The sequence below is a fragment of the Neofelis nebulosa genome, chromosome 17 (genome assembly GCF_028018385.1).
Source record: "Neofelis nebulosa isolate mNeoNeb1 chromosome 17, mNeoNeb1.pri, whole genome shotgun sequence".
Lineage (NCBI taxonomy): Eukaryota > Metazoa > Chordata > Mammalia > Carnivora > Felidae > Neofelis > Neofelis nebulosa.
Genome location: NC_080798.1, coordinates 20,335,542 through 20,359,894, shown reverse-complemented (window position 1 = coordinate 20,359,894; position 24,353 = coordinate 20,335,542). Strand labels below are relative to the sequence as shown.

The 24,353-nt window shown below is 45.6% G+C and overlaps 1 protein-coding gene across 2 annotated transcripts in view; it reads left to right on the top strand.

Moving 5' to 3' along the window:
* Positions 1-1,386: 1,386 nt before the first annotated feature.
* Positions 1,387-24,353, top strand: part of GPATCH1 (G-patch domain containing 1) — a 40,200-nt gene continuing 17,233 nt past the window's right edge. For both annotated transcript variants that reach the window (XM_058706150.1, XM_058706149.1), the window contains exons 1-10: positions 1,387-1,508; positions 7,025-7,159; positions 9,574-9,659; positions 11,631-11,791; positions 12,442-12,539; positions 14,401-14,459; positions 14,822-15,064; positions 15,979-16,126; positions 19,848-19,927; positions 23,242-23,446. In XM_058706150.1, the coding sequence (XP_058562133.1) occupies positions 1,436-1,508; positions 7,025-7,159; positions 9,574-9,659; positions 11,631-11,791; positions 12,442-12,539; positions 14,401-14,459; positions 14,822-15,064; positions 15,979-16,126; positions 19,848-19,927; positions 23,242-23,446 (1,288 nt within the window). In that variant the 5' untranslated portion in view covers positions 1,387-1,435. The remainder of the gene's footprint in view (positions 1,509-7,024; positions 7,160-9,573; positions 9,660-11,630; positions 11,792-12,441; positions 12,540-14,400; positions 14,460-14,821; positions 15,065-15,978; positions 16,127-19,847; positions 19,928-23,241; positions 23,447-24,353) is intronic.

The following is a 24,353-nucleotide window of genomic DNA, read 5'->3' as shown; positions in this document are numbered from 1 at the left end:
GTTTACTATATGCCAAGTACTGTTGTAAGCTCTGAGGATACAGTAACGAGAATAAGAAAATCTGGCTCAGATCTATGTCCTTGTGGAGCTTATAGTTTCAATGTGTAGAAAAACATAATAGATAAAATAAGTAAGCATATAAAATTATGTGATATGTTAAAGGTGATAATTATTGTGGAAAAATGTAAAGTAGGGTAAGGGGGGATAGAGAGGATAGCAAACTGGAACGTGTTTTTAAGCAGAGAAGGCTTCATGGAGAAAGTAACCTTTGAGCAGGTAACTGAAGAAGGTGAGGGAACGAGTCATGTGGTATCTGGGAGAAGGACATTCCAAGCCAAGGGAATAGTGAATGCAAGGCCTTGAGATCAGAGGATGCTTAGAATGCTTAAGCCACGGCCCCACTCCCAGAGATTCTGATTTGGAAGCCCTGGGGGATGGGTAAAGGGAATTTTAGCAACATCCTAGTGATTCTGACTCATGCCAACTTCTGATCCTCATTTGGAAAGCCTGGACTTCCAGATCTGGTTTTCATCTCAACCTCACCCCTTCCTAGCTGAGCTTCATCTTTTCCTTCCGCAAAAAAAGGAGTTTGGGGGTGAGATAACAGCACTCCACTTGAGAGATGGCTCTTTCTTTAGATTCAGTGAGAATGTCCTGAGAGTCCCCACCCTACCTCACAGGAGCCTTTTGCTGGTCTGCTGGCTTTTTGTTTCCCCTTTCTCCTGTTCTTTCTCTTTTCAGTTTTCTTCCCCTTCCCTCCCCCCCTTCCCCTCCTCCCTTTCCCTTCCTTTCCTTTCCCTTCTTTCCTCTCCTCTCCTCTCCCCTGCCCTCCTTTTCTTTTTTTCTTATTTCTCTTCTCTTCTTTTCTTTCTTGTCCCGAGCTGCCTTAACCATGGACATCGGGGTTCCTGTGTCTGTGACTCCTTCCAGAGGTTTGGAAGGGGACTCCACCTATGCAAACCTAAGGGTGATATATACAAAACGCTTGTGAGTGTGTGTAGCTGGAAGCACAGGCACTTTCCCGACAGGTGGCGGGGTGGGGGTGGGAGTGAGGGTGGGATGGGAGGGAGCTGAAAGGGAGAGGGGGACAGGGACCAACAGGTGGGGGTGGGCAGACAGTCACGGAGCACCAGCCCCGCGGCGGGACAGATGGATGCCTCTCAGCTTCTCCCAGGCGCCTCCGCCTGACCCGCTAGTCGCGGAGCTAGGATGTCGTGGCTGCCAGAGCCTCCGAGGTAACTCCTACCGGGTCTGGCTCTCACTAGACAGATTTGAGATCTCCCAAGCACAGACCAGTGGCGAGAGGCTAGCCAGGCCAACACCTTCGGGCACCTGCACCTGCAGCATCGCCTTGGTTCGCGGAGGAGAAAGGGCGGAAGCCTTTTGGCCCTCTGACGCTTCCGTAGCGAGGGGGCGGGGCCCGGAAGGGAGCAGGATGGCGGCGCTGGACAGTGACAGCGAAGAGGACTTGGTCAGCTATGGGACGGGCCTGGAGCCGCTGGAAGAAGGTGCGGGCCAGATTGGTCGCCGGGGTCTGTGGCAAACAGGTCCAGGATCCGGGGCAAAAACGCCCAACCCCGTGCCGGGCCTCCTGTGGCCCCGGGGTTAAGGCTCGCTCGCTACTGGTGTCGGGAACAGCGGTGAAAGAAGCGTGCTCGGTGCTTTTGGAGTGCCCACGCTCTGGAGCGACGGATGAGAGACCCTGAGGGGTGGGAAACAGAAAGATGACGAAACAGGCTCGTTGGGGAACTGGGGGGTGGTGGTGGTGATGGTCAGGCAATGTCTTCCCTAGGAGAGGACGTTTGAGCTCAGACTTGAAACAGAGGGAGGAACCAACCATACGAAGATCTGGGTAGGAGAGCATTTCAGGCAGAGAGAACAGCAAGCTCAAAAGCTCTGAAGTCAGAGCCAGTTGGACAAATTGAGGGTCAGGCAGGACTGCTGTGGGTGGAGCCGACGACGGCAGCAATGGGAGACTGGCAGAAGAGGATGTCAGAGGGGGAGGCAGGGGCTGCATCTTACTTGGTATGTAAGGGTGTTTGGATTTTATACTGAGTGTAGGACAGTCATTGTGGGGTTTTACACAAGGGAGAGATGTATATTTTTAAGATTATTCTGTTCTCGATTTTGAGAATAGACGGGTTGGCGGGGGAGGTGTGGGCAAGAGCGAAGGAGAAATATTAGCAAAAAGCGGTCTGGAGATGATGATGATGGACTGGGGTGTTAGCAGTGGTGGTGGTAAGAAATGGTCTGGGTAGAGGTACACATTGAAAGCAGAGCAGACTGGACTTGCTGCTGAGATGTGGGGGTGAGGGCAAGATGAGGCAAGGTTCTTACCCCTGTTTCTGGTCTGATTCCTTAATGACTTGATTTGTTCAGCAATGTATTGAGTACCCAGGAAGGACTGATGGCAGTGCTAGCCCTGTGGGTAGGACAAAGGGAGCATGGGGAGCATGGTGGGTAGGAGTTACTTGCAGACCTCCTGTTGGTGGGACCTTTTTTTTTTTTTTCTTAATATATGTATTTTTGAGAGAGTTCAAGCGGGGGAGGGGTAGAGAGAGGGGAGACAGGGGATCTGAAGCAGGCTCTGCACTGACAGGCTGACAGCAGCAAGCCCAATGTGGGGCTCAAACTCAGCAATCCAGAGATCATGACCTGAGCCACCCAGGCGCCCCTGTTGGTGGGATCTTATTTGCCACCCTGATCGCATCCTGCCAGGTTGGTTGTACTTCTGGGGCATTTCTACTGAAGACCCTTCCCTACCAGCAGTTATTTAAAAAATTTTTTTTTAACATTTATTTTTGAGAGACAGAGCGAGACAGAGCACGAGTGGGGGAGGGGCCAAGAGGGGGGGGGGGACACAGAATCCAAAGCAGGCTCCAGGCTCTGAGCTGTCAGCACAGAGCCTGGCACAGGGCTCGAACTCAAGGACCTCGAGATCATGACCTGAAGTGAAGTTGGACGCCCAATTGACTGAGCCACCCAGGTGCCCCTCCCTACCAGCAGTTCTAATCATCAGAAACTTTTGCCAGACACTGGCCCTACTTTACCCTCTGCTTACAAAAGACAGAGGGACACTAGTCTCCTGAAAGCTTCTTATGTGCTTAAGACAGCCCTTGCATTTCCTCTAAGTCATCTCCGTACTTCACTCAACATCCTCAGTTCTCTGATATGTTCAGTTTAAAGTCCCTGAAACCCCAATTTGTCAGAGCCTTTCTCGAAGTATGGGACCAGAGTGTGGGTAGAACAGGGCTACCATTAGTGTGTTCTTCATTCTAGACTGTAGTTTTTTAATACAACCTAAGGTCACGGTAGCTTTATTGGCAGGCGTATCACCCCATGATCTCAAAGAATTTGTTGACAGAGATCCTGTATTGGAGGAGTTCAGATCTAGTTGAGCACAAAAGTACAAGGTTTGCAAGTGCTAAATTATATGATATAGACAGGAAACAACCTCCACAAGCTAGCAGGGAACCTGAGAGGGCCAGATGGGATTCCTTTTAAAACTGGTTCAGGTTAGCTATGCAGAAAGAGGGCAGGGGTTCGACCTGCATGGGTGGAGGTTATTACAGCCGTGTTGGGCAGCTGTTTATGCATTTCTGTATTTCTCATCTCACACTTGTTTCCTTGTGAGTGACATATTGTAAGCATCAACTATTTGACCTACGTTTTTCCAGTTCCTCCTCTTTGATGATGCACAGAATCTGAAATGAAGCCCAATGGCCTAACCATGCTTTTGAAATGAAAGGAAGGGACATTTGATTTGTAGATCTCCCCCCGCCCCCACCCGGGTCTAAAAGTCACTCTTTAACTTCTCACTATTAGAAGTTTTTGAAGATTGAGTCATGTTTCCCAAGCACTTTGAAGTTTAAATGCACTCAGTACATTTTACAGTATAGCATACTAGACCAATAATCACTTTTACTTCCTGCTTTGAAGTTTTTGTGACAGGTTAGACAAACATTGGTAGAGGAAGGACTCCAGTACCTAATTAAAGTTGCTGGCCCTGATGGAAAAGTTTTCTGGTTAAGAGATAGTGGCCAAGGGGCGCCTGGGTGGCGCAGTCGGTTAAGCGTCCGACTTCAGCCAGGTCACGATCTCGCGGTCCGTGAGTTCGAGCCCCGCGTCGGGCTCTGGGCTGATGGCTCGGAGCCTGGAGCCTGTTTCCGATTCTGTGTCTCCCTCTCTCTCTGCCCCTCCCCCGTTCATGCTCTGTCTCTCTCTGTCCCAAAAATAAATAAAAAACGTTGAAAAAAAAAAAAAAAAAAAAAAAAAAAAAAAAAAAAAAAAAAGAGATAGTGGCCAAACTGTCACACACAGACCCACAGGCACAGAGGCCCTCTGGCCTGGAAGGAAGGGGGCACCAGAACTTACCCTCATTAGATACTTCTACTTGGTTCTGGATCATCTCTGGCTCATCCTGTACCCAGATTAAGTTTAGGGCGATTTTCCTCCTTGATGCTATGGCTTTCCCACTTAAGACTGTCTGTGGCTCCCATCACCCATAGGCATACCACAGACCCTGAAGCACTGAGTGCAAGGCCCTTTGCACTATCTGCCCTTTTGGTTCCATCTTCTGCCCCTTCCCTTACCTCTAGTCAGTCTAGACTACTTTTTCAGACTTACGATTTATTGATTGAGGTAATGCCTCTGTTGGGAATTATGTCTCTATCAGCAGCTATCAGATTCTGCTCATGCTGAGGGTGACTGTGATGTTGTGGTCCTTGTACATTGTCAGAAGAGTTCTTATATATTCAGCTCTCCTCTGCGTGGCTCTGAGTGCCCTGGAAACAGGGACAGAGTTGTGTCTAGTTTTCCACACCCAGGGTCTAGTACAGGGTTGCTTCCATGGTGAGGGATAGTATGGCTGATATCCCTGGCTTGGAGGCAGAGTTGAAATCTGATTTCAGCTTTGTGTTTATGAGCCGTGGACTTTAGGGTTGTTACTTAATCAGAGCATGCTTATCAGTTATGAAGAATGAGATAATATGTGTGAAAAGAAGGGCTGTGTTGTTATTAGCGGCACTAATTACAAGAGGGCCTGGCCACAACGCCACCTCCTCCCCGGAGTTTTCTCCTGATGTGATTAGAGGTGGCGCCTCCCCCTCAGGAGCCCTGTGGGACTCAGCTGGCCATGCTGGTCGGCCCTCATTATCTGCCGCCATAGGTTCCACTTAGCTGTCTGCTGATCTTATCTCCCCTTCCAGGTTAAGAGCACCTTGGGAACAGAGCAAGAATGGCACCTCCAGTTGGCAGGGTGTGCCCTCTCTCACCTTAACCCAGTAGTTCTCGATCGGGGATGATGTTGCCCCTCAGCGGATGTTGGCCGTGCTGGGTGGGAGACCAATGCTTACTGGCATCTGCTCTTACGGGCCAGGGATGCTGCTAAATCCTACAGTTCACACGGCACAGATCTATCCTGTACAAACTGCCCATAGTGCCAAAGTTGAGAAACCCCACCTTAGCCAAGAATCGTGCCAGGTGCTCATGTAGTAGTGGATTGTGTGTGACGCATTTCCAAACACTGGAAATCTTGGATCATGGGACCCGAGTTGTAATTCAGTTCCTTAGAGTGAAATGAAATTGTAGCTGATATTAACTAACCAAGCTTCGCTGTGACCAAACACTGTGCTCACCTCTCTGCCTGTGGTGGGTCCTCCTCAGCACCAGCCTACCAGATAGGTTCTGTTTATTGCCCTACCTTTACAGTGGTGGAGGCTGAGGTGTGGAGAGATCAAGTAACTTGCCCAAGTTCACAAAGTAGCAAGGGTAGGGGGATTTGAACCTGGATGTCTTGATCTTCCAAACCTCAACTCTTGACTGCCTTGCCATGGGTTGTACTCCAGAAATGATGTAAAGGCATCACAAGCTACTAGTAAGAATGTAGGACTATGAGGCTAGAAGTTCCTCTGCTTTTTGTTCCATTTTCCAGAAGTAGTCACTGGCTTAATTATTGAAATAACAGGGACACGTGGGCTTATCTACTGTACATAATAATAATAATAATAATAATAATAATAATAATGGCAGCCAGTATTTTAAGTGCTTACTGTGTACCTCTCTTCTTGCTAAGCACTTTATAGGCATTATCTTATTCACTTTGCATAACAACTCTATGAAATAGATATTACTATTCGTGTCACCCCCATTTTACGGATGAGGAAATCAAGGCATAGAGAAGTCAAGATGACTGAGGTCCTGGTCCTGGTAAAGATGGGGTGAAAGCGTTGTGACCCTCAACTCTGTGCCTTTAACTATCATCTAACTTGCTTTCTGTGTTGAATGTTTGAAAGTAACTTGATGGTTACTTTTTATTTTAAATAGATTCAGAATTCTGAATCACAGTGGATAAAATTAACCAGTAATTTGTGACACAGTACCTGAAAGTGTAAACCTAAGGAATTTTTAGACTTTATTAAGCTCCTTTCCACTATGTGATGTAGCAAGCCAGCCCTTTTCAGCAGAGCAGGAAAATGATTAATTTGAAAGAACAGTAACTATGGAATCAGGAGATTGCCAGAAATAAGGACACATTTGGGATTTGGGGAGAATGGGCAACACCAAAGGACAAACTCTGGGCTTGGGATGCTGTGAAGTTCTAGAAGAGATACAGAACTGTTCCTTGTGTCGCGAACCTTCTCATGCCCTGTGCCAGCCCTGCGACCTGCCTCTGGCATTGCCAGTAGAGTTTATCTCCAACGATTGGAACCGCCCCCGCCCCATATAATTCAGTTTATGTGATGGACTTTAGTGGGAATCAGGCCATTGGTGTCAAAACGTGTGTCTAACAGAAATAAGAAACATCTATAATAGCCTTAGAACTATAAAGAAGCTTGATACAGTGTGTTACTTTACAAACTACATAAGCTAGTAAAGCCTAGGAATAAAAAAAAAAACTTAATTAAACTTGTTACACTTGAAATTACAAGAAGTAAACAATTCAGCATGTTTAAGAAATGACACTTTCCCTAAATTTTTTTCTAATCCGCCACCCATTTCTCTCTCATCAAAATACTTTTTTCAGGTGAAAGACCAAAAAAACCAATTCCTCTTCAGGATCAGACTGTCAGAGACGAAAAAGGAAGGTATAAACGGTTTCATGGGGCCTTTAGCGGAGGTTTCTCTGCTGGGTACTTCAACACTGTTGGCTCGAAAGAAGGTATGATTTTCCTACGTGTAGCTATCATATCATATCATATCGCTGAACTATCATAAGATTCTCCTCCTCTTCCACCTCTCCCTTTTTAAAAAAACTTCTTTAAACACTTTAATACACACACTGTAGACTTTTGTGCTCTTTCAAGATTTGGCATGTTTTCAGAGTCCACTGGTATGTTGGTCATTGGTTACAACCTGAGAGTGAAAGTTTTCTTTCACTTAAAGAAAAAAAAAAAAAGATATATTCTCACCAGATGGTTAAGTGATGATAATGACTTCCGTTTTATACCATCGCATCTTGCCACACACAAAATGCTGTCATACACATTCCCTCAGGTAACCATTGTCTCCCGCGTCTCAGTGACTGAGGAAGGCAGGTGTCATAGTTGCTTTGTAGGTGAGGCCACTGAGGGTCAGAGCCGCTCTCTCCTGGCACTGGGGACCACAGCATGCTTGTCAGTCTATGCTCTCAACCTGAAGAAAAATCAGTTAAAAGTTTCATGTTATGCAGTATAATGGATTCTGCATTGTTTAAAGTCACGTATGCTTTTTAAATGTTTTCACACAGAAACCGGAATGACTTTTATGTGCCAGATAGGAAGGGAAGAGGAACTGAGTAACTCATGTAGCAATTGTTGAGAACAAAATGGGACACGTTTTTATATATACAGAACAACTTGTATAGAACAATAGTAAAATAAAGATGAGAAAAGCCATGTGAGAAAAATAGTTGGGGTAAATAAGATGGTTTAAAGTTCAATATCCAGAATGTGTAAAGAGCAGTTCAATGAGCAAATGACCACAGTATCTGAACAGTTTACTCCAGAGGAGATAGAAACGCTGTATTTAATATTCAGCCTTATTACTAAGAAAGGCAAAGTAAGGTAACCAAGGCACTATGAAATTAGCACACTTTATTAAAATGTTAAAAGTGGCAGGAGGGTTGGTGACGAAAGAAGTACACTAATACGTTGCTGATTGTTGCGATTATAGCTGTGCCATATATTGTAATAAGGCCAGCTCAAACGATTGTCAGGAAGACTGTGATACGTTCATACCCTGGAGTATCTCTTTACCATTAGAAGGACTATACAGAAATCGGGCAAAGACTATAGAAATCCAAAGTGGAGGAAGGCAGTGGCCTAGGAGAGCTGATCCTCACTCCCGGATACCTGGGGGTATCTCCCAGGCCTGCTCAGAAACCTGCTCCACCCACTGACCAAGAGTAGATCTGCCCCATACTCCTTAGGTCCACAGGACTCTTGTAGGAAATCAGAAAGGAGGTGTGTCCCTCTCAGAGAAAACTACAAAAGTGTATCGTAGAGGGTTACAGATGCATTTGATCTCCAGGCCATTCTCACCGTATAGGCATGGCACATGCTTGGTGACTATGGGCAGGGAACCGGCGTGGTAGTTATAGGACCCAGGGGTTTGATGGAATTGGGGGTGGTATGGGCATTACCTGTCCTTAGACTGGCCAGGTTGAGTCCTTGGGCCAGGGCACCCTGAATTTGCCTGCGCTGCTTCTGTGACTCGGTGCCAGCCACCCTTTCACAGCTGACTCGTGCCCCTTGATGTTATGTCTTCATATGTTAACAAGTTGGTGTCTGTTGCTGTCCTCTTGGTCTCAGAGTGGTCCTGCCTTTTAAGGTGACCTTGCATCTTTTGGTTCACATCTACTTGGAAAAAGAATGTCACTTTCTTCTCTCTCTCTCTTTTTTATTTCAAAAAAAATATTTTTAATGTTTATTTATTTTTGAGAGAGAGAGAGTGAGACAGAGAGTGAGCAGGGGAGGAGCAGAGAGAGAGAGGGAGACGAGCTCTCCCTCAGAAGCGAGCTCCAGGCTCTGAGCTGTCAGCACAGAGCCCGACGCAGGGCTCGAACCACGAACCGTGAGAACATGACTGGAGCCGAAGTCGGATGCCTAACCGACTGAGCCACCCAGGCGCCCCTCTCTCTCTCTGTTTTTTTTTTTTTTTTAGAGAGAGAATGAGGGAGTGGGGGAGGGGCAGAGAGAGAGGGAGAGAGAATCTTAAGCAGGCTGCATGCCCAGCGCAGAGCCCAACTCTGGGCTTGATTTCACGATCGTGAGATCATAATTTGAGCTGAAATCAAGAGTCAGATGCTTAGCCAACTGAGCCACCTACGCACCCCATCTCCACTTTTACTGTATAATTTGATTTCTCTTGGTCCTAGATTCTTAGGAGGAAACCTATCCACTGACTTCTGCCAAGAGTTGTGAGCATTAATAAAGTTATGTTGTATAATTATCTCTACATGAGCAGTGAGATAGAAAGTAGCTAAGGGTTTGTAGGTACTGGGGGTTTCAAGTACATAATTGCATTATTTAATTATTTAGTAATAAACCAACATACCATCTATTATCATAATATTCTAAACGCTTTTCTTTCAAGGATGGACACCCTCTTCCTTCGTGTCTTCACGACAGAACAGAGCAGACAAATCTGTTCTTGGTCCCGAAGACTTCATGGATGAAGAGGTGGGTGTGCAGAACCGGAATTGCCTGTTAGCCAGTGGGATGCGTGTAGCGCCTTAGTCTCCCCAGAGGGTTCAGTGTACGAAGGCTTCTTTGTTTGCGAGGCTTTATCTTTTAGGAGTTTGGACTACAGTGCTCTGTACCTCAATGGATTCTTGTTCACTGGAGTAGCATCTTATGCTGGGGCCAGTTTCTAAAGTTAAGGGTGGAGAGGAAAGTCGTTCATAGGCAAATTTCCTTGAAGAAGCCCCAGTTGCCCCAAAAGTGCAGTATCCACGGAGCTGAGTCCACAGCCTCCGACAGTAACTTTGTGCACACCACCGTTTAAGGAACGGTGAGCGACTAGACCAGTTAGGAGTCAAAGGGAGCCCTGTGCAGGCACCTGGGTACCTCATTAACACAACGATGACTGTGCACTTCTTAGGGGTAAATGGGAGCGGGGGGGGGGGGGGGTTGTCCTAGGGCCTACAGGGTGTGCTTCATATTTTTAAAAAAATGTTTATTTATTTATTTTGAGAGAGAGATACAGCATGAGCAAGGGAGGGACAGACAGAGAGAGGGGGAGGCAGAGAATCCCAAACAGGCCCTGCATTGCCAGCGCAGAACCTGATGCGGGGCTCGAACTCCCCGGCCGCAAGATCATGACCTGAGCCAACAGCAAGAGTCGGAAGCTTAACCAACTGAGTCACCCAGGAACCCCATGCTCCATTTTGCTTTAAAATTAAACCTCTGTTTCCTTAAAACCTAGTCATGGATTCATTTGTGATAAAGAAAAAATAGAACACTATATTAACATCCTTTAGGTTGCAGGTAAGAGGCAAGGGGAGGTCCCCTTCCTATTTGACTAGCATAATCTATATGGAAACATGACTCATGGAACAAGAAGCCTAGATGTCAGCGAGGCCCCGTGTCCACTCTTCTCAGCCATCTTCTGCATGTCAGTTTGTCCTTACATCAACCCTCCTTGTGGTCCCAAGGTGGCTACAGTAGCTCCAGATGGCACATCCAGGATCACATCACCTAGTGGAAGGAGGGCTTTTCTTTGGTATCTTTTCTTGAGAGCAAGGAAACCATTCCCATAAGTCCTACCGGGGATCTTACCTCACGTCTGCTGGGGCAGATTGTTTTACGTGCTCATTCTTAAAGCCATCCTTGGCAGTGGAAGTGGGATCAAAGGACTGGCTTAGATAAGATACGAACCCCTATTGCCTAACTCTCCCTGGGCCCCAGCATACACACCAGGACATCACTGCGGGAGTGCATGGTGGCACCGAGGGGGCCGGTGTCTGCACAGCTTCAGGGCTCTGTGAGGAAAGAGGGAGGGCATAGGCTATCGGAAAGGCAGCCTACAGGAAATGCAGAAACACTTAAGGTAGCACGTACATGCTCAGGAATGCTTGCTGACTGTGACTCTGAGATTTGCCCCCTGCACTTTGACCTTTGAAATATTGTCTGAGGCAACAGTTACTTTCCATAGAAGTAATTATTGGATTTTAATTACTTCTTATCTTCCTAGCTTGGCTGTGCCCGTTGTGGCCTCACTGAGTGGCCGTCGTCATGCCCTGTCCTCGGCTACCGGCCTTAGCTTTTGTGAGGATCCTAAAGGCAGATATAAAGTCAGCTGCTCCACACACACATGCAAACACACACACACACACACACACACACACACACACACACACACACACACACAAGTCAGCTGCTCCACTGATGCCTAATTTGGCTGTGTAGTTTTTTTGTTTGTTTTTTAAAGTTTTTACGTATTCATTTATTTAAGTAATCTCTGTACCCAACATGGGGCTCAAACTCACAACCCCAAAATCAGAGTTGCATGCTTTTCTGACTGAGCAAGGCAGGCATCCCATCAGTTGTGTGGTTTTAACTTTTTTTTTTAAGAAATAAAGCTACGTGATGTATTATGGTTAATCACTTACCAAACAATGTAAGTAATTCTGTTTGAATTTTCTTTTAAAGGATCTTAGTGAATTTGGGATAGCACCTAAAGCAATTGTCACCACGGATGATTTTGCTTCCAAAACCAAAGATAGAATACGAGAAAAGGCCAGGCAGTTAGCAGCTGCTACTGCCCCCATTCCTGGAGCTACTCTGCTTGATGACCTCATAACACCAGCAAAGTGAGAAGAATTTTGTTCTAACTTTTGTGATCTTGGCATCTGCTTTGCATATACATAATGATCTTAATTACAGGTAGTTTGGTTGCAAGTAGGAGAAGCCTAGCTTGAGTGCAAAAGGGGGTTTTGCCAAAAGGATCTTGTGCTTTTATTGCATGGCGTATTCTAGAGCTCCAGTGACCAGCTCTGCTGCTGGGGCTGGTGGAGGCTGGTGAGCTGTTAGGAACTCGGGTGCCTTCCCTCCCACCCTCCCTCAGAAGCCTCAAGGGCTCTCTCCGGTCTGCCTCATTCTTCCCTCTCTTTCTGCATATCTCCTTGTTCTGTTCCTGGGTTGTGTGGCCTGATGTGGCAGCCTCAGACTCACGGTTTCTTAGGCCCCAGGCTTGACAAGGACCATTTAGAGCCCCCAGGTGTCCATCCCAAAGGCCCAGGAGAGGACACGGATGGACTTCCCCAGGTTCGGTGTGCACCCACGTCCAGTGAGCTGTGGCCAGAACGGCAGGGCCATGTGGTTCTGATGTGCATGGGAGTGGGCCGTGTTTCAGGGCTCAGGCACAAGTGTGTGAGCTGGACAGGGACTCAAAGACTGCTGATTTCTTACTATCCTCCAGTATTATAAAAGGAAGTTCACGTTCAATGCCTTGATATCCTAGATTATCTATTGGTTTTGAATTGCTAAGAAAAATGGGCTGGAAGGAAGGACAAGGAATTGGCCCTCGAGTAAAGAGAAGACCTCGCCGACAAAAACCTGGTATGTATATTGATTGTCATCAATTCTTTAGCACACTTTTTAGTGGCTACACGTTTAGGGAAATGAAGCTGCCGGGCAAAGTAATATGCAGATACAGTTGACTCTTAAACAATGCTAACCCTGCATGCAGTTGAAAATCCATGTATAACATTTACTTGTTTATTTTCAAGTACAAATTATATATATATATACTTATATAACATACGGTGTTATATTTCCACATGTTACTATTGACTTCCTAAAAACTTATCTGCTTAATAGCCTACTGTTGACCAAGAGCCTCACTGATAACATAAACAGTCAATTAACACATATTTTATATGTTATAGGTGTTAAATACTGTATTCTTACAATAAAGTAAGCTAGAGAAGAGAAATTATTATTGAGAAAATCCTAAGGTAAATATATTCGCATTAGCTCTACTATAAAAAGTCTGTGTGTAAATGGACCTTTGCAGTTCAAACCTGTGCTGTTTAAGAGTCAACTGTATTTTTTTTTAATTTGAGTACAGTTGACACACAATGTTACATTAGTTTCAGGTGAGCAGCGCAGTGATTGGACAAGTCCATAGGTTCTGCTGTGCTCACCACAAGAGTAGTGGCCATCTGTCACCATACAGCGCTGTTACAGTACCATTGACTGTATTCCTTGTGCTGTGCCTTTTATCCCTGTGACTTATGCATTCCAGAACTGGAAGCCTATATCACCCACTTCCCTTCACCCATTTTGCCCATCTCTAAGTCCCCTTCCATCTGGCAGCCATCAGTTTGTTCTCTGCATTTATAGGTCTGATTCTGCTATTTGTTTATTCATTTATTTTTTTTTTTCTAGATTCCACATATGAGTGAAATTTGTCTTTCTCAGCCAATACTTAGCACAACATCCTCTAGGTTCATCCACGTCACAAATGACATGATCCCATCCTTCTTATGGCTGTGTAATATTCCGTGGGATATTTAACTATACCCCATCTTTCTTATCCACTCGCCTATTGATGGATGCTGAGGTTGCTTCTATATCTTGGCTATTGTAAATAATGCTGTAATAAACATAGGGGTGTGTGTATCTTTTCAAATTAGTGTTTTTGTTTTTTCCTTTGGATAAATACCGACTAGTAGAATTTTTAGATCATATGGTATTTTTATTTTTAAATTTTTTTAAGTTCATTTATTTTGAGAGAGAGAGAAAGTGCTGGTGAAGGAGGGGCAGAGAGAGAGAGGGAGAGCGAGGATCCCAAGCAGGCTCCGCATCGCCAGCGCGGAGTCCAATGCGGGACTTGAATTCACGAAATCGAGAGATCATGACCTGAGCGGAGGTTGGACGTTTAACCGACTGAGCCATCCAGGCACCCCTATTTTTAATTTTTTGAGAAACCTCTGTATTGTTTTCCACAGTGGCTCTACCAATTTCCATTCCCAAAAGGTCACCTGTATTTTAAGGCTTTTTGTGTGTCATGCGTAATAGCATTGTACTAGAATTGTACTAGTTTATATTTCTGCTAGCACCATGTGAAACTGTTTCCTCCTCTTATCAAAACTGTGTCACAGTTTAATAGGATTCTTTTCTATTTACGTCTTACCCTTGGTCTCCCCAGCCAGAGTACGAACTCTTGGAGGCAGTAATAATTTCCTTTGGGTTCTCTGTGGCCCTGGGACAGTAGTGGTTAGTCACAGAGCACATTATTGACAGAGTGTGGGTGGGGCAGGGACTGGTGGAAAACAATTCCTGAGTGATCAGTCTCTGACCCTAAAGCCGTAGTGCCTTTCATAAGTGCTGTCATGGACTTCTAAAGAATGTCAGCAAGTTAGATTTCCATATTTTTAGCTGCTCATGACTAACGTATTTGACATCTCTTTTATAGATCCTGGAGTAAAAATCTATGGCTGTGCGTTACCCCCTGGAGGCTCTGAAGGATCTGAGGTACTATATGCAGAGGCTGACCTTGAATTTGGTATAGTGATACCTGTTAGTTTATGAACATGCAATTTTAGGGTCAGAAGAATTTTGGAAATCAGTCAGATCCCATTACGGTGAAATACCCCTACCCTGAAACTGTCTTCATGTCAGAGAACGTATTCAGCAACGTGCCCTCACCATACATGTCCAAGGTCTGTTCAGATTCTTGAGTATCAGGGACTCAATTTAGCAATTTGTAATAGTGGAAACGAAAGTTTGGTCATTGTTCTGTTTGGAAGTAGTCATTTGAAAATAGTATTTTATAGGCTTCCTTTGCACCAGTCGGTGACTCACCTCCATTCTCCTTTTTCCTCGTGGTTAAATAGGATGAAGATGATGACTATGTGCCTGAAAATGTGACCTTTGCACCCAAAGACATCACACCTGTGGATTTCACACCTAAAGATAACGTGCATGGACTGGCTTACAAGGGCCTGGATCCCCACCAAGCATTGTTTGGAACTGCAGGAGAACATTTTAATCTTTTCAGTGGGGGACCTGAGGGAGCCAGCAATCTCCTTGGAGAGATTGGGGTGAATAAAGGAAGGAAATTGGGAATTTCAGGCCAGGTAAAGGTTTCTGTTTCATGAACATGGAACCATTGACAAATGAGAACGCTTTCCATATTATACTATATCTATAGCAGTCATTATTCATTGACTATGTGAAGACTTTGAGGTGGCTATGTTTTCCTTACAGCCTTTTCTGAACACGGTTCAAGCACACCTTCCTGATTTTAATAGGCACTGCTGAGATCCTGTGACCTAATGTTCTTTAAAAAAACATTTTTTTCATGTTTATTTATTTTTGAGAGAGAGAGAGAGAGAGACAGAGCGTGAGCAGGGGAGGGGCAGAGAGAGAGACACACACACAGAACCTGAAGCAGGCTCCAGGCTCCAAGCTGTCAGCACAGAGCCCAACGCTGGGCTCGATCCCACAAACCCCAAGATCATGACCTGAACTGAAATTAAGAGTCTGACGCTCAACCAATAGCCACCCAGGCATCCCTCCAAATTTTTTTCAAGCAAAAAGTAATCCTTGTTGGAGGCCGTGTTCACGAAGGTTATAGATTCTTACAATAGCTATTTCAGTAGTGGTGCCTTGAGATCCTGGTCACCAGCACTGGCCCCAGGCCACAATGACCGGAAGATGAATATTCTGCCTTTCTGCTTTTGGAGGCCCTGTTCTCCTCCCGCACTGATGCTGGGTGTGTTCTCCAAGCCTCCCTTCGCTAGGCCCCAGACCTGTAGCTGCTGCTAGGCCTGGAGGACAGCCCCAGCACTGGAGGATGGCATTCACTTCTGGTCACTGTTTCCAAGAGGACTTGAGTGTGTGTGTTAATCTGGTCTCCTGCTTCCCTTCTCTCTTGGTGCTCTTGCAATGCTAATGTGGTCTGTTCAACCACATCCTTAAAGGAGCTTTATTCTTCGGTGGAGACATGCTCTAAAACCTGTCATTGCTGTTTGAAACCTTGTTTTTGAAGGCTTTTGGTGTTGGTGCCCTGGAAGAGGAAGATGATGACATCTATGCCACAGAAACTTTATCCAAATATGACACCATTTTGAAGGATGAGGAGCCTGGAGATGGACTCTACGGCTGGACAGCACCCAGGCAGTATAAAAGTCAGAAAGGTAATTCCATAGACCCTCAACCAATGGTAGGACCAAATGTCAGGGTATCAGGAAGAAGGGATTGCAGAATTGATAACTGCAGTGTCAGCCTCGGTGGAGTTGGGGGTGGTGGCCAGAGATGGAGGGTGAGAAACAAAGTGGAGAGAAGAGAGGCCCCGTGTGGGGGGGTAAGACAGAAGGTAGACCGGGTCGGAGCCAAAGCCAGCTGTCAAGACAAGGCCAAGATGGGGAGGAGGAAGAGGTCTGGAATCAGGGAAGGAGCGAGTATGTGGACAGGTGCTTGTGCTGCAGGTCAGAGGTGGCACTGGGTCAGAGGGAAGCCCAAGAAACTGGGCAACTGGCCAACATAGGCCCAGCAGGTCAGAAGGCCAGGTGCGGGACCTTTGGTGTGGGACCTTCAGCAAGAGGGAGCTTGGTCCTGGCACCCAGCCTGTCTCCTCACTTGAGTCCCTGGTTCCTGGGGGGCTCTTGTTGGGCTAGGAGATGGACATGTCTTAACACAACTTAAATTTCAAGTCAGGGTCTGTAGTGACTCAGATCCTGTGGTTCTTTTTTGTTTTATTTTTTGAGAGAGAGAGGGTGCAAGTGAGTGAGGCACAGAGAGAGAGAGAGAAAGAGAGAGAGAGAGAGAAGTGGGGCTCACCCAGGGCTCATGTTTTACCTGAAGTGGGGCTTGAGCTCACCTGACGTGGGACTCGAACTCATGAACTGTGAGATCTGTGAGATCATGACCTGAGCTGAAGTCAGATGCTTAACAACTGAGCCACCCAGGTGCCTTTAGATCCTGTGGTTCTAAGTAATACTTCAGTTTTTCTTTCCAGAAAAGGTGTAGTGTAGGGAGGAGACAGTTTGGAGCAGATGTTAGTAGCATGTGATTTGGAGTCATCTGACTGGATTTGGATCTGGGGCAAGACTAGTAACCTCTCTGGGCATCATTTGTAAAGTGAGGATCAGATCCGCCCTGAGGGTCCTTGTGAGGATTAAGTGGCATAACTCGGTGTTTGGCATGGTACCTGCCCAAAGACTGAATAAATAGTACCTACTCTTCTCTGGTTATAATGATAACAAGCACCTAAATGAAGTAAGGAGGTGATTGCTGAGATAAAACAGTCTACAGAGACATTTTTAGATGAAATTTGATCTAATTCCTGTACAACACAGCTGAAACATACATGTTGAAATCTAAATAATCCAAGCATAACTTCCCTAAAGGATGCCTATTTTGCATTTCTGGAAGGAAAAGAAGCAGGCGCAAACCAGTTTTTAGAGGTGGTGAGCTTAGCGACTGTGAACACAAATTCTGAGACAGGCTGCCTGGATTCCAGCCCTGGGCCTCCCCACTTAGTAGCTGTGGCCTCGGGCATCCTTGCCTGGACAGTGGGCATGACTGTGGCATACCCAAGGAGATTTTAATGTACATGAAGGGCTTGAGACCTGCCTGGCACACAGCATGCACTCTGAGTGTCCGTGGCCTTTGTCATGATCGCCAAAAAAAGAATCTAGGGTTTCACACAAATGCTGGAAGAGGGTGTGCCCAAATGTTCGTTGATGTCACTTCTTCCTTTTGGTTACCTAGGTTTTCAGAATCTTCTACTAAGACTATGTATTATTTTTATAACTTAAAAAGATGTATGTTAATGTGTTATAATATATTAATATTACAGATTACATTAACATGTTAATTATTGATCATATTGATTATGGCAATATATTGACACAATACTATATGACTAACATTATCAGAATATATTAATTATATAATAATAGCTAATTTATCATACATATTTAGATCTGTCTCCTGGGTCAGATCTTTGGCTTTTCCTTTATACAACACCTTTGTGCTAATTGAATCCTACCCTTCTCCACATCAAGCCTGAGCTGCTGACTTTCCCCGATCCCCCCAGACTCCCCTTATCCCCTCTCTGCCGTGGCCTCCTCATCTCTCCCACCCCTAGACACAACTTTCTATACTTTTGGCCTTAAGGTTTTTCACTGAGTGAATCTAAATTTAGCCAGTCTTCGTGGTTGATTTTTAAATTATTCTTATTTGTTTCCATGATCCATACAGCTATAATAAATATTCTATGGCTCTGTCTTGATGCACATTTGCGTTTTATTTCTTCAGAATAAATTCACAGAAGTAAAATTGCTGGGCTTTAGATGAATACAAAATGCCAAGAGTCTGAAAGAGGTTTTTTGTTTATTTTAATTTAATTTTAATTCCAGTATAGTTAACAGACAGTGTAATATTAGTTTCAGGTGTACAATACAGTGACTCAACACTTCCATTCATCACCCAGTGCTCATCATGACAGGTGCACTCTCCTTAATCCTCATCACCTATTTCACCCCTCCCTCACCCACCTCCCCTCTGGTAACAATCAGTTTCTTCTCTGTAATTAAGAATCTGTTTCTTTATTTGTCTCTCTTTCTCTCTCTCTTTCTCCTTTGCTCATTTGTTTTGTTTCTTAAATTCCACATATGAGTGAAATCCTGGTATTTGTCTTTCTCTGACATATTTCACTTAGCGTAATACTCACTAGCTCCATCTGTGTTGTTGCAAATGGCAAGATCTCATTCTTTTTTATGGTTGAGTAATATTCCATTGCACGTATGTAGCACGTCTTTATCCACTCATCTCCCCGTGGACACTTAGGCTGCTTCCATAATTTGGCTATTGTGAATGATGCTGCTATAAACATAGGGGTGCCAAGAGTGTCAAAGTTAATCTCAAATTACCCCACAGAATTTTAGGAACTTCAGAAGCTGGTACAAAAGTTCAACGTGAGTTGAAGTGCAAAGAATGATTTTGGTGAGGAGGATAGTTATAGGGCTGTGCTGCATTGTAAGTGGCTGAAGACTTAGGTCCCACCTGCCCCAGGGCGGCTATGTCTACTTCAGGACCACACGGCCCTTGTGTAAGTGCTCATGGTGGTCATGCACAAGGAGCTTTCGGCTACAGAAAATGCATTTCGTGTATACGGATTTTTGCCATAACTGCTATGCTCAGGAAATCCCCGAGAATCACAGAGCCCCTGTCTGTGAGGTTGTCTCCACAACCAGTGGCCAATCCCTGGCTCCCAGTCCGAGGGCATCGGTCATTCTGTTTTCTGAGTGATCTTTGGTGATCTTTATCTCTTCTTAGAATTTCGTTTGAGAAAAAGACAGAAGTACCTTTTAATTTGGACTGAGATTAGATTACAGGCTGGCCTGTTTGCATTGTCTTCTGTGCCTTATTTGGATAGTTGCTAAGGAAACTGGGGAGTAGTCTTCCCCTGGTTCTTCACCTGGTTTTAGAAATGACTCTCTTATCGTCAGGATTTTACTTTTATCCATACTTATGCTCTTAATGTTTTTTTCTTGAGATCTTTTACTCCATAGAGTATACTCTTTAGTACACCTCACCTTAGGTCCTCCTAAGCTAGGCTTTTTATCTAAAAGCAATATTGAGGTACTTGTCTTGGAGAGCCGTGGCCTCACATCTGGGGCAGCCTAATCAACGGAGGGTGCCGCGGGGCCCGGCTGCCGGTGGCTGAGTCAACAGAGGTGTGATGGCTTTACGTGCCATTCTTCCCTCCCCTTTACTGCTATCTCTGCAAGATACCATGTATGACTTGTGGTATTTACGTTCTTGGAGATAAAAAAAAAAAAGCAGCTGACGTCTTTTGTCCCATTCTAATCTTCTCTGCTTCCGGAATTAATCGATGACATCATTTTGCAGAATCAGAGAAAGACCTTCGATACATTGGCAAAATTTTGGATGGATTTTCCTTGGCTTCTAAACCCTTGTCGTCTAAAAAAGTAAGGAAAACAATTTTGTTTATTTATTTATTTTATGCTTTAGTACTTAAAATATTCACTGCTAGGTAACCTGAGTTATTATGTTAACAACTGAAAAGTAAGTGAATTCTGTTTTCAGAAAGCAACAGCATAATTATCAGTGATTGTCCAGCAAAACACATTTTGCATTAGAAATGTCAGTAACCACTTTGTATCCAAAATATGTAACTGCTAATCTTTTTTTTAAAGATTTTTTAACATTTATTTTTTGAGAGAGAGACAGAGTGTTGAGTGGGAGAGGGGCAGAAAGAGAGGGAGACACAGAATCTGAAGCAGGGTCCAGGCTCTGAGCTGTCAGTACAGAGCCCAGTGCTGGGCTTAAACCCACGAATCGTGAGATCATGTACCTGAGTGGAAGTCGTTGGATACTTAACCAACGGAGCCACCCAGACACCCCTTTTTAATTTTTTTTAATGTTTATTTCTGAGAGAGAGAGACAGGGACAGAGACAGAGCACAAGCAAGGGAGGGGCAGAGAGAGAGGGAGACAGGAATCTGAACCAGGGTCCAGGTTCTGAGCTGTCAGCACAGAGCCCTATGTGGGGCTTGAACCCATGAACTGTGAAATCATGACCTGAGTCAAGGTCGGATGCTTAACTGTCTGAGCCATCCAGGTACCCCAAAATTGCTAATCTTTAAACAAAATTTTTTAATGTTTATTTATTTTTGAGGGAAAGAGACAGAGTGTGAGTGGGGGAGGGGCAGAGAGGGAGGGAGACACAGAACCCAAAGCAGGCTCCAGACTCTGAGCTTTCAGCACAGAGCCCGACGTGGAGCTCGAACTCATAAACCACAAGATCATGACCTGAGCTGAAGTCTGATGCTCAACCGACTGAGCCACCCAGGTGCCCCTAAATTGCTAAGTTTTTAAATCCAAGTTTTAAGTAAATGGTTATTTCCATTAAAAAAAGAATTACATTAGAAACTGGTGGGAAAATGGAATTGGTATAATTCCAAGGGCAGTGTAACTTAAGGAAAAGTAGAAAATTTTAAGAAGTCAGAAAAGCCCCCATTGCTGCCTCCTCCTGAGTGCAGGGAAGAGTGTTGGCTGGTGTGGACAGGGTTCCTCGAACTCCTTGTCTGGGCAAGCAGAAGGAAGAGAGGCTGTGTGCATGCGGGTCAGGTCCCATGGAGAACTCCACATGCCTTTCCAGATAGTCCTGTTTTTTCGTGAGGTCATTGTGCAGCTTGGGCCAAGTGGTAATTTGTCTCTGACCCCCATCAGAGCCACGTGCCCACAGGGTGGGCATCACTGGGTGATGGTGCTGGCAGCTCAGGTGAGGCTCCTGGCCATTCGCCTTGTTGGCATCCCTTTTTTGGATTGTTCCATCCTTTAATTTGCTCTCTGTTTTTGTATTCAGCAAACGTCTGTTAAGTACCTCTGTGGCTTGGCCCGTGGTTCTTCAGAAGAGGGGAGGCCAGGGGCAGTGCCGCCTGAAACACCACATTCGGTGTTACAGCAGCTTTGATTTGTTTAGTCGTGAAAATGTTATAACAGCGAGCAGAATATATTCAGAACAGCTTTGGGCACATGGTAAACTGATACTATTACCAGAAATGTCAAGTAACGTCAAAGGACGATGCTAGTTTTTTACATGTATGAGAGCATAAAAAAGGCTGAGAAGTACTCGCTTGACTCAGGGCTTGAGGACTCACTTCCTCCAGGACTAAGTCCTGGCCCCCAAGGACAGCCTATTCCCGTGGGGGTGCCAGACGCACAGATTCACTGCAGTGAGGCAGAGGGCTGTATGTGGGGAGACAGACATCGGGGGTTCCTGAGGTGCAGCTTGCTAGAATAGCGCTCTGCGTGGGAACAGTTCAGAGAAGGGCGATGTTCACCTAGCCTTTCACAGGCAAGTATTCTACATATGGGCTCAAAACCCAGCCTCTTTATCCAGAGGCCAAACAGAACGTGATTTAGCAGAGGGAGTGGGATGCTTTGAATCCAGTGGAGGATATTAATAAGAGTTGTGGGCACGCACCCCCTCCCCTTTCTGCCATGCTCCTCTGGATCGGGTGTCGCGGCCTCATAAGAGTGTTTGCCGACTGATCTGGGAGTCCGTATGTTCAGAGGAGGTGGTTGGGCTGAGGCGATAAACAGTGAGATGTCCTGGCAGTGACACTAGCATTCTGCTGCAGACTGTCACTGTGCCGGGTGCTTCCCTAGGCTGCGTGGTTCAGCCACCTGGGCTGCTTGGGAGACCCCGCCTGGCACCAGCTTTGTGGGGTGGGATGCGGACCTCACTGTTGTCAAACCCTCTGTGAGCCCCGGAGCCACAGCCGGAGAGCATTCGATGCTTCACTGGTTACGGAGCTCAGGGTTTCAAGTAGCGGAAAAAATCTAGAAAATGGCTTAAATGAGACTGTCCATAAATACATGCTTGTTAGACTCAGAGCAAGGGAGACCTTTCTGTGCAGTAATTTAAAAGTGCGTTATACTTTCTTTTAATGTATCTGTTCTATCATCATCAGTGCCTGAATTTCTCAGATATATTTCAATTTCAATTCAGTCAGCTTTTGAATTAAAAATACCTCAGATCAAAAAAGCAAGTCCTGAAACTCTAATTTGGAACTGAAATGTAACCAGAAAAATAATTCTGAATGGAAAACTAACTTATTTAAAATTTTTTTTTTTTAATGTTTTTTATTTATTTTTGGGACAGACAGAGACAGAGCATGAACGGGGGAGGGGCAGAGAGAGAGGGAGACACAGAATTGGAAACAGGCTCCAGGCTCCGAGCCATCAGCCCAGAGCCTGACGCGGGGCTCGAACTCACGGACCGCGAGATCGTGACCTGGCTGAAGTCGGACGCTTAACCGACTGCGCCACCCAGGCGCCCCGGAAAACTAACTTATTTAAAGTACTTATGTCTTTTCTAAGCCTTGAGTCGAACTTTTCTAAGTTTTCTAATTTATAGTAGGCCAGTTCTGCATGTGGGCCAAAACGTTGCGTTACCTACTGTCATCTTTCTTGTCACATAACGCATGCATATTGGCATCTGTCTGCAGAAGTGGGCAGGGGTAACATTCAGGATGTGTGGCCATTGGAACAGTAGAGTCCCGGTGACCCTCCAGATCCAGAATGGATGTTGGCTAGACATCTGGAGAGGCTGTTCCCAGTGCGACCCTCCTGCTGGATGTTGGCCTGGCAAGGGCAGGGTTCACAACACTCATGGGTTATGGGTTCTCTTGGGTAAGTCAAACACGGTCATCTTACAGCCTGTCTTTTCTGAGTTTTGTGGGTTTTTTTTTTTGTTTTTGTTTTTGTTTTTTAAGACTTACCCACCACCTGAATTGCCGAGAGACTATCGACCGGTACATTATTTCAGACCTGTGGTAGCTGCAACCTCAGAGAACACCCACTTAGTCCAGGTATTGTCAGAGTCAGCTGGGAAGCCAATGCCTGACCCAGGGACACACAGTAGGCACCAGCTGAATGCCTCCAAGCGGGCGGAGTTGCTGGGAGAAACACCCATTCAAGGTATGCGCCACAGAGATTAAGAACATTACATTGATAGTAATTGGGGTTATCACAATCAAAATGGAAAGTTGTTTTCTCAGTGACACTTGGTACATGACTGAGTATTCCCACACTGTGAGAACAAAATCGTTCCTTGTGAGCAGCACACATAGCAGTGTGCGTATCCTTTATTTCTTAAGACTTGTTTTCTAACACAAGTTTGGGTTGTGTCATTGAAATCGCAGCTCTTGTCTTAAGCTCAGTGGTTTTCAGACTTGTAATAATTGTCCAGGAATGTGATGCAGATCAGGGACGCCGGTGCCCTCGCTGTCCCTGCACAGCCTGAGAATGTGTGATTTTTTTTCCTCAGGGGAAAGGGGACTGTAGCTCTTTCCCGAAAGCCTAAAAGGGACGAGTGCATCTGAAAGTGTGGACAACTGTGGAGAATCCCCTCTAGGTTGGCACAGAAAGACCCACTGTGAGAGGTGAACTGGGACTTGCCATTTGGGAGCCCAATAGATACCTCAAATACAATAGACCAGAGCGGAAGTCTCGGTTCCCCACTTCCTTTTTCAGGCCCGCTCTTCCTCCGGTCTTCCCCTTGTCAATGAATGATGCCACCAGTGATCCGCTGCTTAGACCAGAACGTAGGAATCCTGATTCCTGCCCACCCACGTCCATCAGCAGGTCCTTTCAGCACTGTCCCCAACACGCTGGGGACGCCATCATGTCTCTGCCTTTCGGCTGCTTCCAGCCTGGAGTGAGCGCCCACCCTCTTTCGCCCGGACTACTGCAGAGCCTCATTATCGGCCTCCTTTTCCCACCTTCCCTTCTGCAGTCCTTCCCCTCAACAGCAGCCGGACGAACTGAATGATATCACTGCCCTTCTTTAAACAGTCCAGTACTTCTCACACTGAAGACAAATGCA